The sequence below is a fragment of the Nerophis lumbriciformis genome, linkage group LG16, assembly GCF_033978685.3.
Source record: "Nerophis lumbriciformis linkage group LG16, RoL_Nlum_v2.1, whole genome shotgun sequence".
Taxonomy (NCBI): domain Eukaryota; kingdom Metazoa; phylum Chordata; class Actinopteri; order Syngnathiformes; family Syngnathidae; genus Nerophis; species Nerophis lumbriciformis.
Window position 1 is genome coordinate 23406342 of NC_084563.2, and position 17689 is coordinate 23424030.

Sequence of the window (17689 nt, forward strand, 5' to 3'; positions counted from 1 at the left end):
TCGTTGGTTAGAAGCCGGTCGCCAAATTCGTCCTTGCTTTCTCCCGTGTCGCTGGCTGTCGTGTCGTTTTCGTCGGTTTCGCTTGCATACGGTTCAAACCGATATGGCTCAATAGCTTCAGTTTCTTCTTCAATTTCGTTTTCGCTACCTGCCTCCACACTACTACCATCCGTTTCAATACATGCGTAATCTGTTGAATCGCTTAAGCCGCTGAAATCCGAGTCTGAATCCGATCTAATGTCGCTATACCTTGCTGTTCTATGCGCCATGTTTGTTTGTATTGGCATCACTGTGTGACGTCACAGGAAAATGGACGGGTGTATATAACGATGGTTAAAATCAGGCACTTTGAAGCTTTTTTTAGGGATATTGCGTAATAGGTAAAATTTTGAAAAAAACTTCGAAAAATAAAAAAAGCCACTGGGAACTGGTTTTTAATGGTTTTAACCATTCTGAAAATGTGATAATGTTCCCCTTTAACTGGTTCAATTCCTATCTCGACCACAAGACATACTTTGTCGGAATTAGTAACTCTGACCAAATGGCTAAGACCTTTGGGGTTCTTCTGGGCTCGATTCTGGGACACTCAGATCTATGTGACGGCAAGTGAACACCAGCCTGTTGATTCACTTTGTTACTGCATCAAACAGATTGGTGTGTGGAAGCAAAACAATTTTATTATTTAATCACGCTACACCTAGTGTGCGTGTGACTATCAGTGGTACTTTAACTTTTAACTTGTTACTATATTTAGTTGCCAGCGAGCTATTAGCTGCGTTATATTGTATTTATTGAATATATTATTATTGCAAATAACAAAGTACCTTTAGGACAGTTGAAATTTAAAACACAATTTTATACAGGATTTGACTATGGCTAATATTGTAATTGTAATTGTACCATGAATTGATTAACGTGGACCCCGACTTAAACAAGTTGAAAAACTTATTCGGGTGTTACCATTTAGTGGTCAATTGTACGGAATATGTACTGTACTGTGCAATCTACTAATAAAAGTTTCAATCAATCAAATGTTAAAGGGTATGTAAATTATATTAATAAGATAATGGCAGAAAGGTGCGTGTGGACTTAGGGTTGTTTGAATATTTTAGTTATTTGTTGTATTTGTTTTGTTTCAAGTTTTTTTTTGTGCACTGGGGAGATTGTGAACTACAGCAGTGGTTCTCAAATGGGGGTATGCGTACCCCTGGGGGTACTTGAAGGTTTGCCAAGGGGTACGTGAGATTTTTTTTTAAATGTCTGTCAAAAAGAACTGTAAAAAGAAATGCAACAATATTCAGTGTTGACAGCTAGATTTTTTGTGGACATGTTCCATAAATATTGATGTTAAATATTTATTTTTTTGTGAAGAAATGTTTAGAATTAAGTTCATTACAATCCCCAAAGAGGGCACTTTAAGTTGATGATTACTTCTGTGTAGAAATCTTTATTTATAATTGAATCACTTGTTTATTTTTCAACAATTTTTTTGTTACTTTTTTTCCAAATAGTTCAAGAAAGACCACAACAAATGAGCAATATTTTGCACTGTTATACACTTTAATAAATCAGAAACTTCTTCTTTTAGTTTATTTCGAACATGAACACACTTACATCATAATACATCACACAATTTCATATCATTTCATTTTACATCATGCCCGAAAAGGAGTAGGAAGAAGCAAAGCTTATTTAATCCTACCCCTTTCCCACTTCAAAGCGTTTACAAATATATAGAATCATTTACTGACCTTTTTATATAATAAAATAACATCTATGAATTAGTATACAACAGTTTTGTAATATGTAATTAATTAATTAATTCAGTCATTATTAACATACTGAGATGAAGAATATCTTATTTTCAATAAGGTTGAAAGTATTTCTCATAATTCTTCTTCTTTGTACTCTGTAAGCACTATTATTTTGAACAACCTCTTAAACTGGATCATATCAGTACAATTTTTAACTTCTTTACTTAATCCATTCCATAATTTAATTCCACATACTGATATGGTAAAAGTTCTAAGTGTTGTACATGCATATAAATGTTTTAAATTATTTTTTCCTGGTTATATTTCTCCTCTTTAGTTGAGAAGAATTGTTGTACATTCTTTGGTAGCAGGTTATAGTTTGCTTTGTACATCATTTTAGCTGTTTGCAATTATAGTAAATCACCGAACTTTAATATTTTTGACTTAATAAATAAAGGGTTTGTATGTTCTCTATATCCAACATTATGTATTATTCTAACTGATCTTTTTTGTAACACGGTTAGCGAATGATGACATAGAGCTGTATTTTACTTCTTTATCTCTTTTTTTTCAACCAAACATGCTCTGATTAGGGTGTACTTGAATTAAAAAAATGTTTACAGGGGGTACATCACTGAAAAAAGGTTGAGAACCATTGAACTACAGTCTGGTCCACACTCCGGAACAGAAGGTGGCGGTAATGCGCCGTCAAGACAGCAGTTGTTATATTGGCGCATGCTTGTTGCAAATACGGCGCATGCGCAAACAGATCGGGCAGCTCTGTTTTACGGGCGGTGACAGGGACGTTAGCATTTAGCATTTAGCAGCGCTAAAGAGTGTCAGTGTGCTCGCTACAAGACACCAAAATGTTGAAAGAGTTGGTGAAAGAGCGACTAATGGCGGCAGCTGATGAAATATTCGCGCTGTTTGAGGGAACGATAGTGTTGTACGAGGAGGAACTTTCTCGAACGAGAGAGGAGAAGGAGCGACATCGACAACAACTGGAAGCTGCTCGCAAAACTCAAATTGTGCTACACGTTGAAGGTATTTTTACACTTTCATTATCCTCATACTTTATCTTTTATACCACGTTATGTCGCTAATATACGGAAGAGGTGAAACAATACGGAAGAGTTTGACATGTTGTCGATCTTGAGTCACAAAGAGCGTTATTTAGAGATGCGAGAGAATCATGAACGACTCAAACTTGCCAATTTGAATCAGGACTCGGTTAACTCGTTCACTTACTGACCCCTGCTACTACTAGTTACGTTACAAATTAAACCAGCTACTATGCTATTAATTGTGCAACTGTTATAACTGCGCCTATATGAAAAAAATGAGTTCCGTTTCCGGTGTCAAATCAACTTTCATTTGCCCTTCCTGTCTGAGCTTGAATCCCAGTAGTTCGGCGAGGACTCATCCTGTGTTTAAAATTAAAAGACACTTATCTTACCTGCACTTCTTGGTAGGGATGATGTTTGATAAGAAATTATCGAGTTCGAGCCTATTATCGAATCCTCTTATCGAACCGATTCCTTATCGATACTCCTATCGAATCCAGATAGGTTGTTGTATATGGGAAAAAAACACAATATTTGCTTTAACAAAGCTCACTTTTATTTTATAAGAAAAAAATAAAATAAAATAAATAAATAAATATTGACTGTTACCCCCCTAAAAAATTAAATTAATAAATATTGACTGTTGTTACCCAAAGTATATTAAAGGCCTACTGAAATGCGATTTTCTTATTTAAACGGGGATAGCAGGTCCATTCTATGTGTCATACTTGATCATTTCGCGATTTTGCCATATTTTTGCTGAAAGAATTTAGTAGAGAACATCGACGATAAAGTTCGCAACTTTTGGTCGCTGATAAAAAAAGCCTTGCCTGTACCGGAAGTAGCAGACGAGTAGCGTGACGTCACAGGTTGTGGAGCTCCTCACATCTGCACATTGTTTACAACCATGGTCACCAGCAGCGAGAGCGATTCAGACCGAGAAAATGACGATTGCCTCATTAATTTGAGCAAGGATGAAAGATTCGTGGATGAGGAAAGTGAGAGTGAAGGACTAGAGGGCAGTGGGAGCGATTCAGATAGGGAAGATGCTGTGAGAGGCGGGTGGGACCTGATATTCAGCTAGGAATGACTAAAACAGTAAATAAACACAAGACATATACAGTATATACTCTATTAGCCACAACACAACCAGGCTTATATTTAATATGCCACAAATTAATCCCGCATAACAAACACCTCCCCCCTCCCGTCCATATAACCCGCCAATACAACTCAAACACCTGCACAACACACTCGATCCAACAGCCCAAAGTACCGTTCAGCTCCCCAAAGTTCATACAGCACATATATTTCCCCAAAGTCCCCAAAGTTACGTACGTGACATGCACATAGCGGCACGCACGTACAGGCAAGCAATCAAATGTTTGGAAGCCGCAGCTGCATGCGTACTCACGGTACCGTGTCTGCGCATCCAACTCAAAGTCCTCCTGGTAAGAGTCTCTGTTGTCCCAGTTCTCCACAGGCCAATGGTAAAGCTTGACTGTCATCTTCCGGGAATGTAAACAATGAAACACCGGCTGTGTTATCCGGCACAACAGTCAAGGGGTGCATTCTACGGCGGGGGTGCGTTATCCGGCACAACACCTGCCGCAATACACCGCTTCCTACCTACAGCTTTCTTCTTTGCTGTCCCACAATGTCCTCTACAACCCGTGACGTCACGTGCAGGCGTCATCATACTGAGACGTTTTCAGCAGGATATTTTGCGCAAAATTTAAAATTGCACTTTAGTAAGCTAACCCGGCCGTATTGGCATGTGTTGCAATGTTAAGATTTCATCATTGATATATAAACTATCAGACTGCGTGGTCGGTAGTAGAGGGTTTCAGTAGGCCTTTTAAGTGGTATTTTTCAGAAAAACAAATATATACAGTAACACAAAAACAACCTGTCTCTGTGATCACTATAGGTGTATACATAATAATATAGTGTTAAATAAAATCAGTCCCTTGGGCACAAAACTGAAAATAATACAGCTCTCCAAAAAGTGCACTTCTGCTGCTATTGGAACATACTAACTACACCCACAGGCAGACAGCTAACAAACAATCCAAGACGTCTAATAACGTTCCAAAGCAGATTAATCCATTTAGGCTCTTTATTGTTGTTGATCTTGCTTTATCTTTTCCGAGCTTTACTTTTGTCTTGCACTGGACTGTTATTTTTATTTATTTTTTTAAACTGAAATACACACAATGACAAATGTATAAGATATGTGATTCAATTAACATACTGAAATGTAAAACACAATATGTAAATATTTGCTTTACACAAATATACAGTACTATCATCAAACAAATACTTCTGAGTGTTGAAACTATTTCGATGGTGGAAATACACGACTGGCAGCCATTTTAAGTCCTCAAAACATCCATTGAAACAGTGCACAAAAATAGTTTTTCAATAAACATCTTACCATCAAATGTAACCACTTTCCACCTTAATATTGAGTTACATAAACAAGTTAAGCAGTTTACTTACAGACGTATCTTTTCCAAGGCTTGTAAGAGCTAACACAACTTGTCTACTTCTCAATTGTCTCATGAACTTAACTGACGTCGTCAACCCGGAAGTGCCCAAACTATTGACGCGTAGTATTTTCATATTGCCACAAGGTGTCAGTAAGAGTCTACAATCAAATGGGCATAACATTGGCCATTTGGGATTAATTCCCAGGGATTCGAATAAAGAACCAACTCTTTTTCTTTACTATAGTGGCCTTGATAATGGGAACCAGTTCTCAAAAAGGGATTCGAGTCAATGGAATCAGTTCTTTTCTTATCAAACAACCGGGAGAATTGGTTTCGAACATCATCCCTACTTCTTGGGGTCACAACTACCGCAGTCATGCGAGTTTGTGACTGAATCTTTGAGCCAGAAAGTGACCTTGCAGCGACGCCTGTCGGCGACCTTTTTGGACTGCATATTTCCGGGAGGACATGAAGGCCAGGTTTGTGCGGTTCCAACCCAAGGCAAGCTCGTCCCTTCTCCCTCAAGTTCGGCCGATACCAGCTCCCAGGCTTGTGTCCGTTTCTCGGCTTCTTAAAGACCAAGCCTACTCCTACCCCAAGGCTTCCCAAAGCCTGAGCTTTGCTTGTGCCTGCTCCCCGGCTATCGAAGGCCCAAACGCCGACTACTCCTTCCTTTAAGACTTCCGGCGTCTTCCTGTGTTGGCGCCTCATCAGCTTGAAACGACACTTCCTGCTGCTCTGGAGCCCACAGCACTGTCCATCGTATTGGGACTCTACACGGGATGTGTCGTTGTTTCCTCCTCCTGGCTCCCTTCCGCTCTTCCCTGGCTTGTACGGTGGGGGACGCCACCGACCAACAGCTCCTTCCTTCAAAAAAAAAAGCGCCTGGCATCCGCTTTGAGGAGGTCGCTACTACTAGCAGCTGTGCGGCGGAGGATGCACAGCTACACTATATTGCCAAACATATTTAGCCACCCATCCAAATGATCAGAACTATGGTGTGGGCTTGTTTTTCAGGAGCTAAGCTTGGCCCCTTAGTTCCAGTGAAAGGAACTTTGAATGCTCCAGGATACCAAAACATTTTGGACGCCTAATATAAGGAATACGTTTGGTTGAGTAGGCTCCAGCACCCCCTGCGACCCCAAAAGGGACAAGCGGTAGAAAATGGATGGATAGATGGAGTTTACCCACCTCAAAGCTATTTTATTTGGTAGATTGTGTAATGATAAGTGTGACCAGTCAAACATAAGAGATAAGTGTATATTGCCACTATGATGGCGATATTGTTACGATCCGCTGCCCGGATCAGAGTTTGTTTATGTTTGTGTCACGTGTTTTCAGCACCTTGAGTTTAGTTTGTTTCTGTTGCCATGACGGCAGATTGTGCGCACCTGCCTCTGGTTAGTGTTCGGGACGCGCACCTGTTGCCCGGGCGCTAATCAGAGGGCTATTTAGTCTTTGCTCTGGCCTCACTCTGTCTGGCTTCGTAGTTTGTTCTCACACAACTGATGACGACAATTATTTACTGTTTCTTAGCTACTAGTTCTCACGCTAGGCTCTTTTGGTTTGCTAGCTCCCACGCTAGCCCTTTTGTTTATTCATCATATTATTTATATTTAAAATAAATAATTTTTCCTACCTGCAAGCTGTGTCCGAAGCCGTCTGCATCCTTGGGAGAACCACACCCGCATCACTATGCGACCACGTCGTCACAGTACGAAGCCAGCAGAAAACAATTCTCCCGCACTGGCTAACGAGGAGTTGGACGAAGGTACGCTCATGGTGTTGCGAGCGATGGAAGCCGAGACGCTTCGCTATTCGACGGAGGAGAGGTCGAATCTCATGTGGGGACCTGGAGGCTCTCTTATCCCCATCGATTCCCTCTGGTCGGAAGACATCGCCGCTACACCGCAGTACCGTGGGCGCCGTCAAAGACGGAAGCCGGCCAGGAGGTCTTTCCCTCGCCGCCAAGACGCGCCGCTCCTGCAAACTCCTCCCCCGGACCGAAGCAAGCTACTTTCAGCCCAAACTTCCCCTCCTCAGATGTTTGGCAACCCCATCGACCACTTCGCCAAAAAGTTCTCCGATTGGGCTGTAAGTCACATGGACAGTTGCAACAGTAATGTCATGTCATTGGCGCCTCCCGAAGAGGTAACTCCGCCCACTTCTGATGACATCATTGAACAAGATTTTTTTTTTCCATCTTCTAATTCTTTCTGTCAGCCAATACCAAATGACTTTCATTGTAAGATAAGACATTATCAGGACATTTTTATTAAGTGTAAGTCTAGTCAGTCACATTCTGATTTTCAGACTCCACCTCCAGTGACTTTGGTTCCGCCCCCAGTGACTATTGCTCCGCCCACTGCACATATTTTTTCCCCCTGTGGTCCCACCCAATCTCAAGTGGGGGATGATAATAGTCAATTTGGACAATTTGAAGAAGAGTATACCCCCCTCCATACCTCCCCCCACCCACCCTTGAAGACAGTTCCAAACCGCAAAGAGCGCGTCTGGTATCCGCGTCTTGAGGGGGGGGCTAGTACTGGGAACTGTGCTAGTGCGGTGGCACAACTTCGGCGTGCTAAGCCGCAACCTCCTGCACGGCCACCGCCACCAGTTTTTTGGCGTGCTAAGCCGCAACCTCCTGCACGGCCACCGCCACCAGTTTTTCGGCGTGCTAAGCCGCAACCCCCTGCACGGCCACCGCCACCAGTCTTTCGGCGTGCTAAACCGCAACCTCCTGCAAGGCCACCGCCACCAGTCTTTCGGCGTGCTAAACCGCAACCTCCTGCACGGCCACTGCCACCAGTCCTTCGTCCTGCTAAGCCACAACCGCCAGCTAGGCCACCTCCAGCTGCACCTCGGCTAGCACCTGTTCCTGCACCTCGGCTGACACACCAAGCTTCGTCTCCAGTACCTACACCAGCGCCGGCTCCAAGGCTGGTTCCCACACCAGCGCCGGCTCCACGGCTGGTACCCACACCAGCGCCGGCTCCAAGGCTGGTTCTCACACCAGCGCCGGCTCCAAGGCTGGTTCTCACACCAGCGCCGGCTCCAAGGCTGGTTCTCACACCAGCGCCGGCTCCAAGGCTGGTTCTCACACCAGCACCGACTCCAAGACCAACCCCTGTCCCGGCTCCAAGGCTGGTTCCCACACCAGCGCCGGCTCCAAGGCTGGTTCCCACACCAGCGCCGGCTCCACGGCTGGTACCCACACCAGCGCCGGCTCCACGGCTGGTACCCACACCAGCGCCGGCTCCACGGCTGGTACCCACACCAGCGCCGGCTCCACGGTTGGTACCCACACCAGCGCCGGCTCCACGGCTGGTACCCACACCAGCGCCGGCTCCACGGCTGGTACCCACACCAGCGCCGGCTCCACGGCTGGTACCAGAACCTGCACCTGCTCCACGGCTGGTACCAGAACCTGCACCTGCTTCCACGGCGACGACGTCCCCTCCTGCCTCCACGGCGACGTCGGCTCCTCCTGCTTCCACGGCGACGTCGGCTCCTCCTGCTTCCACGGCGACGTCGGCTCCTCCTGTTTCCACGGCGACGTCTGCTCTCTCCTCGTCTTCGTCTCAGCGACCTCGAGTGGTCTGGCTGCGCAAGCGGCGCTCTCGGAGGTTTGTTTATGGACGCCAGTGGCGCAAACAGCAGCGACACCCGAGACGTAGTCGTAGAACTCTCCGGCTGCTGAACTTCTGGCGCCACTCACGCCCACCTTCTCGGCAGCCACGAATGTGGCCTTTCCGTGGTCGCCCGCCTCGCCTGCGGCAGCGGCGTTCCACTCGCCGCCGCCACCTGACTCTTCCCCGGTGGATTCGGGGACACGTGGCCTGGCGACCCACCACCAAATCCTCCCTCCACCCTCCCTTGACTCTCGAACTATTTCTTGTTTTTTGGGTTCTAGTTTTATTTAGTGTCAAGGGACATCTGGAATCTGTCCTTTAAGGGGGGGGTACTGTTACGATCCGCTGCCCGGATCAGAGTTTGTTTATGTTTGTGTCACGTGTTTTCAGCACCTTGAGTTTAGTTTGTTTCTGTTGCCATGACGGCAGATTGTGCGCACCTGCCTCTGGTTAGTGTTCGGGACGCGCACCTGTTGCCCGGGCGCTAATCAGAGGGCTATTTAGTCTTTGCTCTGGCCTCACTCTGTCTGGCTTCGTAGTTTGTTCTCACACAACTGATGACGACAATTATTTACTGTTTCTTAGCTACTAGTTCTCACGCTAGGCTCTTTTGGTTTGCTAGCTCCCACGCTAGCCCTTTTGTTTATTCATCATATTATTTATATTTAAAATAAATCATTTTTCCTACCTGCAAGCTGTGTCCGAAGCCGTCTGCATCCTTGGGAGAACCACACCCGCATCACTATGCGACCACGTCGTCACAGATATGTTTCAAGTAAACAACACCAACATTTTTAATGTTCTATTGAAAATATAGAAAATTACACACAGAGCTCAAAAATCTATCAAAATGTTTTAGTACGACTTTGGTAAGCTATGAAGCCGCACCGCTTGATGGATTGTACTGTGCTTCAACATAGAAGTATTATTATGGTGTGCGTATAAGGTAAGATGTGTTATCTGGCGTTTTGTTTCACAATATTACGCAAAAGCAACTTTTCCTACCTTCTGGTACCTGCTGATCTGCATTTGGGATCTGCGTAAATCCTGAAAAATTGCGCGCGTCTGCGTCTAAGCTTCTTCTTTTTCTCTATCTTCTTGTTATGGGACATTCATCCTCCGCTGTTGCCATTTCTAATATAAAGTAGTGTAAAGTTCTTACTTATATCTGTCAGTAAACTCGCCATGAAAGCGCTAAAACATACCGGTGTAGTGAGTTTACATTATTCACCCAAGGAACTTTAGTTATTAGGGAGTTCTGGTCGGACGTTTTTTAACGGGACACATTTCCGGTGTGGTTGTTTCCGGATGAGGAGATGCTGCTCCGTTATTGATTGAAGTAAAGTCTGAATGTCATTAAAACAGTTAGCGCCATCTTTTGACACTTCTTACACTCCCGTCCTTGCACGCTACACCGCTACAACAAAGATGACGGGGAGAAGACGCTGCCGAAGGTGAGCCACGTAAATCTAATTTCCTCTCGGGGATAAATAAAGTACTATGTAATCTAATCTAAATAAGACCGCCCACAATACGGTGCATCCGACTGTCAGAAAGTGGCTTGAAGATGATCTGTAAAACATCATCTATGCAACATTTTGACCAAAGAACCACAATTACATGTTATGTAGACCACAAGGAAGTCTTTTACATTTAGAAAACAATTATAATAATATGACTCCTTTAATGCGCACTATAATCCGCCTAATATATGAAAAAAGATCAAAAATAGGCCATTCATCGGCAGTGTGCCTTATAATCCGGTTATGGTCGGGAAAATACGGTATCTTACAACTACCGCAGCCATGCAAGTTTGTGACATAACTAATTATATGGTCGCACAAACGTCCTTTTACACCAGCAAGCAATTCAAGAACCACAAAAGTTTGGAGGCCCACAACTTCTCCACCGGCGCCGGGGTCCATGGTCTTGGCGTGAACGTTTTAAAGGACAATCTAAGACCCATAAGTACAATTTTTGACGTTTAAAAATGCTACAACTTGTTATTTTAAACAAACATCAATCGTTGACACTGTTTTACTTATTTAATACTCTTACTTAACATGACATCCCATGGACAAAGATAAGACCTTCTGGAGGAAAGTTCTGTGATCAGATGAAACAAAAATTGAGCTTTTTGGCCACAATACTCGGCAATATGTTTGGAGGAGAAAAGGTGAGGCCTATAATCCCAAGAACACTATGCCTACCGTCAACAATGGTGGTGGTAGTATTATGCTCTGGGCCTGTTTTGCTGCCAATGGAACTGGTGCTTTACAGAGAATAAATGGGACAATGAAAAAGGAGGATTGCCTCCAAATTTTTCAGGACAACCTAAAATCATCAGCCCGGAAGTTGGGTCTTGGGCACAATTGGGTGTTCCAACAAGACAATGACCCAAACACATGTCAAAAGTGGTAAAAGAATGGCTAAATCAGGGTAGAATGAAGGTTTTAGAATGGCCTTCCCAAAGTCCTGACTTAAACGTGTGGACAATGCTGAAGAAACAAGTCCATGTCAGAAAACAAACAATTTTTAGCTGAACTGCACCAATTTTTGTCAAAGAGGAGTGGTCAAAAACTCAAGCAGAAGCTTGTGGATGGCTACCAAAAGTGCCTTATTGCAGTGAAACTTGCCAAGGGACATGTAACCGAATATTAACATTGCTGTATGTATACTTTTGACCCAGCAGATTTGCTCACATTTTCAGTAGACCCATAATAAAGTCATAAAAGAACCAAACTTCATGAATGTTTTTTGTGACCAAGTATGTGCTCCAATCACTCTATCACAAAAAAATAAGAGTTGAGAAAGTATTGGAAACTCAAGGCTTATGTTCTTTACAAGTGTATGTAAACTTTTGACCACGACTGTAGATATATTTCGGTGTAGCAACCATAACATAACTTCAAAGAACACAAACAAACTAATGCGATCTCTTGTCCTTAGTTCACGCTTAGTTCTGCTCTCAAACACTACCTATATAGTGAAGAATAAACCCGACTGCATCACCGAAAGTTTCTTAAACAAATCAAATGTTTAAACATTTTACAAAGTGATTGCTGCAGACACGAGCATGGTTCCGACTGTCCGCCACAAGATGAACGCGGCATGTGTGAGAGCCATTCCACACGCTTTCGCAGATTGCCTAAATTGTATTTCCTTTATGAACCCCTTATTTCTGGACTCTAGGAAAGCTATTTCCTTTCTCTCGATTTGATCGCTTGTAACACACAAAAAAAGCACAGCAAAGTGGCATTTTCAGCTCCAACTCTTCACATACTAAAGCATCTTCCACTTGATTTATCGCTGTGCTCAAGCTTGTTTGTCCGCCATGTACATGACAAAACAGACATAATGTCACATGCAATCCAGCAAAACTTAAGTTTTGACCACTGATGATTCAACAAACAGTCAAAAGAAAAGCAATTACATGTCCAAGCTAAAGTTTGTTTGTGTCCTTAAGGCAGCCAGCAGCTGATTGGTCGTCAAGAAGAACGTCCTCCAAAACCACAGGATGGAATCTCCACTTTCGACCAGGATGATTTACAGCCCCCCCAAATTAAAAGGGAAGAGGAGGAACACAATATCAGTCAGTCAGGAGAAGAGTGTCTTCTTGGGCCGCAGGAGGCTGATCTCACCAAGTTGCCTCTGACTGGTGTCTCTGTGAAGACTGAAGACCAGGAAGACAAACCACAAGTTGACAACCTCTTTGCTCCACTATCAGATAATGACGACATAACATCACAATGTACTGAGGATGAAGACGAGAACAACACCCAAGAACCTTTGAGCAGCGATGATGGTGATATGAGGACTCACACTAACAAATATCCTGAATGCTCTGAAGAGAAGGCCGGTAAAAAAAGTTTTATCTGCTCATTTGGTGCCCAAAGCGTTTGTAATATGGATTCTGCTCCATACATGAAAACACTCACAGGAGAAAAACCTTTTGGGTGCTCCGTTTGCCACAATAGGTTTTCTCAGAAGTCCACCTTGACTTTACACATGAGAACACACACAGGAGAAAAACCTTTCAGTTGCTCCGTTTGTTCCAATAGTTTTTCCCAGAAGTCCACTTTGACTGCACACATGAGAACGCACACGGGAGAAAAACCTTTCAATTGCTCAGTTTGCGGCCATACATTTTCCCAGAGGGGCTCTTTGACTGCGCACATGAGAATACACACAAGTGAGAAACCTTTTATTTGTACAGTTTGCGGTGATAAATTTTCTCGAAGGTCCAGCCTGAAACTACACACGAGAACACACACAGGAGAAAAACCTTTCATTTGTTCAGTTTGCGGTAATACATTTTCTCGAAGGTCGAGCCTTAAATGTCACATGAGAAAACACACAGGAGTAAAACCTTGTATCTGCTCAGTTTGCGGAAAAATATTCTCTGAGAAAAAAAATATGGTATCCCACATGAGAACACACACCGGAGAGAAACCTTTTATTTGCTCAGTTTGTGGTGATACATTTTTCCGGCAAGACAGACTGAAATTACACATGAGAAAACACACAGGAGAGAAATCTTTTAGTTGTCCATTTTGTGATCAATGTCATTCTGATGAGCAAAGTTTGACAGCACACATGTCGACACACAGCGGAGAATAAATGTTTTCCTGTCCAGTTTGTGCTATAAGCAGTGTTGGGACTAACGCGTTACAAAGTAACGCGTTACTGTAACGCCGTTAGTTTCGGCGGTAACTAGTAATCTAACGCGTTATTTTTTTATATTCAATAACTCAGTTACCGTTACTACATGATGCGTTACTGCGTTATTTTACGTTACTTTTTATGTAGTATCGGCTAGAAACTGAGGATCTGAGTGTGTTTTATTCCAGCGAAGCAGAGACGTGCTTCTGATTCTTCCTCTGCGCTCTCTGTGTGTGCGTGTGACTGTGTGTCTGAGTGTGGGAAGGGGAGGGGAGGGTAGGGGAGGGGAGGGGGGTGCGCAATACAACCGTTGGCCAACAAAAAAGTAACCACAGAACACTATACGCCTATACGGTATAGTGTTCTGTGGTTACTTTTTGGTTGGCCAAGCGGACGTGACGACAGGCTGTCCCCACTCAGATCCGCACAGACCGGGAGGGGGCGTGCCTTAAGTCCGGCTGGAAATCGGCAAAAATTTGGAGAATGGTTGTCCCAGGGAGAGGCAGTGAAATTCGGGAGGGTTGGCAAGTATGAGATATTCTCACTTCTTTTCTTTTGTCGAGCACAAAGAAAAGAACATTTTAGTTAAATGTAAGTTGTGTCTTGGATCAAAGATCCCGTCTACTGCCCAAAACAACAATTCAAATCTGCCTGGTTAGGCTCTGTGTATGTCACGTGTGCCTTCCTTAGGTGAAGCCAGCTTTACAGCTATGTTGTTGATTGATTGATTGATTGATTGATTGAAACTTTTATTAGTAGATTGCACAGTACAGTACATATTCCGTACAATTGACCACTAAATGGTAACACCCAAATACGTTTTTTAACTTGTTTAAGTCGGGGTCCAGATACAGATATATACTATCAAATATATACTAACATCATAATACAGTCATCACACAAGATAATCATCAGGGTATATACATTGAATTATTTACATTATTTACAATCCGGGGTGTGGGATATGGAGGGGGGGGGGGTTTAGGTTTGGTTGGTATCAACACTTCAGTCATCAACAATTGCATCATCAGAGAAATGGACATTGAAACAGTGTAGGACTGACTTGGTAGGATATGTACAGCAAGTAGTGGACACAGAGAGAGAGATCAGAAAGTATAAGAAAAAGTGTCTACATTTGATTATTTACAATCCGAAGAGGTATTATGTGGAAGGGAGGGTGTTAGTTTAGGGTTGTAGTTGCCTGGAGGTGTTCTTTTAGTGCGGTTTTGAAGGAGGATAGAGATGCCCTTTCTTTTACACCGGTTGGGAGTGCATTCCATATTGAAGTGGCATAGAAAGAGAATGAGTTAAGACCTTTATTAGTTCGGAATCTGGGTTTAACGTGGTTAGTGTTAGTGTTAGTGTTAGTGTTATTATGCTGTTTGTTACTTATGTATGTTATGTTGCAGCTATTTAAAATAGTTTTGTCAATTTGTTCTGGCCTGAAATAAATTGGCCCTTTGAAACATATCTTTGTCTTTGTGTGTTGTATGTAGAGCACATTGCTTAGCAGAGTTCAGTGATGCAAATGTATGTCAAGTTGATCAACAGATTGTATTATTCTCCAGTGCAATAACAGTACTAAAATGAAGGCTAAAAGGGCATTAATGGGAGCTTTAAAAAAAAAAGTAGAAGAAGTAACTAAATAGTTACTTTTCACAGTAACGCATTACTTTTTGGTGTAAGTAACTGAGTTAGTAACTGAGTTACTTTTGAAATAAAGTAACTAGTAACTGTAACTAGTTACTGTTTTTCAGTAACTAACCCAACACTGGCTATAAGATTGTCAAGTTGTAGAAGTGGAATGTCTCGTGTGAAAATTAGTAGTAGTACAAGTAAAAATAGTAGTTGTACATCACTTTGATAGTGATGATCTGTTGTGTGTACGATACCAGATTCCCTTATGGGTTCCAGGTTAGTGTGCCACTAAGAACAGCAGCTACATTATTTTAAATGAACTCTGAAGCAAATAAAAAATTGTTGACTAACAAAGTCAGACAATCTGGTTGGTTGAGGACAGCATAAATGGAGATTTCCCTCACATCAAAAGAGTGTTTGGTAGATTACCTGTCTTTGTGATGGCACCAACATTTGATTCATCAGTTAATAAGATGAGCTGTAAATTACACATCAAGTACACATACAACATAATATGTTTCCCTATTGAATAAGGCAAAATAACTCCTAAATCAAAAAGTCACTTCATACTATGTACTGCTTATTGGTGTTATTGTAACGACATGTGTGTCAAATTATTTAGGCCTTTATCGTGTACGTAAAGAGTCAGACATTTGTATGCTATTATTGAGATTGTTATTGATCCAATGTTGGTGTGCCTCTTTCATGTTTCGAAGCCACATACAATATTAACTGTCCTTTGTTCATGCACATAAATGTTTATCAAGTGTTTAGATGTGTTCATTAAATCAATATATTCTTCTGACACTGCATTTATTTTACTTTTATGTTTCAATCAAGTTTATCCTGTGTTTTAAATGCACCGTAAGTGTTAGATCAATTTTATCATAGCTGTGTACTGTTAACATGTTAAAAAGTAATTCTGTCTATTTTATTTGCTTTGTCTGTAACTTCAAACTATGTGGTGCCTGCCAAAAAGTGATTCAAATTAATATTTTGATACTGACAAACATTTTCTGTGCATAAATGACTATAGTCTATTACCATTCAGAGAGTTACATATTTGATAATAAAGTACATACTCTACTGTTTACTTGTTGAAGTACCCTTTTCATTTCTATTTTCCAGAAGGAAGTATGAACTTACAATATACTGTATGTGCCTTATTTACAGTTATTCAAATTCTACTCTTTCAAATGTTCTTGTAATCAGACCATATTTTTCGGTATATTGGGGGCGTGCCTTAAAGGCACTGCAATTGCGTGCCAGCCCAATCACTGCTTTTCACACACATAAGTGAATGCAAACCATACTTGGTCAACAGCCATACAGGTCACACTGAGGGTAGCCGTATAAAAAACTTTAACACTGTTACAAATATGCGCCACACTGTGAACCCACACCAAACAAGAATGACAAACACATTTCGGGAGAACATCCGCACCGTAACACAACATAAACACAACAGAACAAATACCCAGAACCCCTTGCAGCACTAACTCTGCCGGGACGCTACAATATATACCCCCGCTACCCCCGACACCTAAACACTGCCCCCCCCCCCCAACCCCACCCACCTCAACCTCCCCATGCTCTCTCAGGGAGAGCATGTCCCAAATTCCAAGCTGCTGTTTTGAGGCAGGTTAAAATAAATAATGCACTTTGTGACTTCAATAATAAATATGCCAGTGCCATGTTGGCATTTTTTTCCATAACTTGAGTTGATTTATTTTGGAAAACCTTGTTACATTGTTTAATGCATCCAGTGGGGCATCACAACAAAATTAGGCATAATAATGTGTTAATTCCACGACTGTATATATCGGTATCGGTTGATATCGGAATCGGTAATCAAGAGTTGGACAATATCAGAATATCGCATCTCGGCAAAAAAAGCCATTATCTCGGGCGGTATAGCTCGGTTGGTAGAGCGGCTGTGCCAGCAACTTGAGGTTTGCGGGTTCGATCCCAGCTTCCGCCATCCTAGTCACTGCCGTTGTGTCCTTGGGCAAGACACTTTACCCACCTGCTCCCAGTGCCACCCACACTGGTTTAAATGTAACTTAGATATTGGGTTTCACTATGTAAAGCGCTTTGAGTCACTAGAGAAAAGCGCTATATAAATATAATTCGCTTCACTTCTCTAGAAGAAAGTAATCATTATTGTTATGATTATCCGTGTCGTTAGTGTTTAAATACTTATCACAGGACAAAACGAACAGATAATGATTATTGTAGTTATTTATTAGGGACCGAATGTCCCTTTGGGACAGAGGACCCTATTGTATTTCGTGCGTTTTATTAGGGACCGCAATGTCCATTTGGGACAGAGGACCCTATTGTTATTGTAACGTTTTATTCTTTATTATTATTATTCCGCCGCCTCTTTGAGCTGTATTTTGACCCCCTTAACATGCTTCAAAACTCACCATATTTGACACACA

The 17689-nt window shown here is 42.4% G+C and overlaps 1 protein-coding gene across 1 annotated transcript; it reads left to right on the forward strand.

The window, feature by feature from the left end:
- The first annotated feature begins 2573 nt into the window (after positions 1 to 2573).
- On the forward strand, positions 2574 to 13852 carry LOC140679470 (uncharacterized). The gene is made up of 2 exons (XM_072914894.1): positions 2574 to 2798; positions 12412 to 13852. Exons 1-2 carry the CDS (start codon positions 2621 to 2623, stop codon positions 13563 to 13565), a joined length of 1332 nt encoding a protein of 443 aa, XP_072770995.1. The 5' UTR covers positions 2574 to 2620; the 3' UTR covers positions 13566 to 13852.
- The last annotated feature ends 3837 nt before the right edge of the window (positions 13853 to 17689 follow it).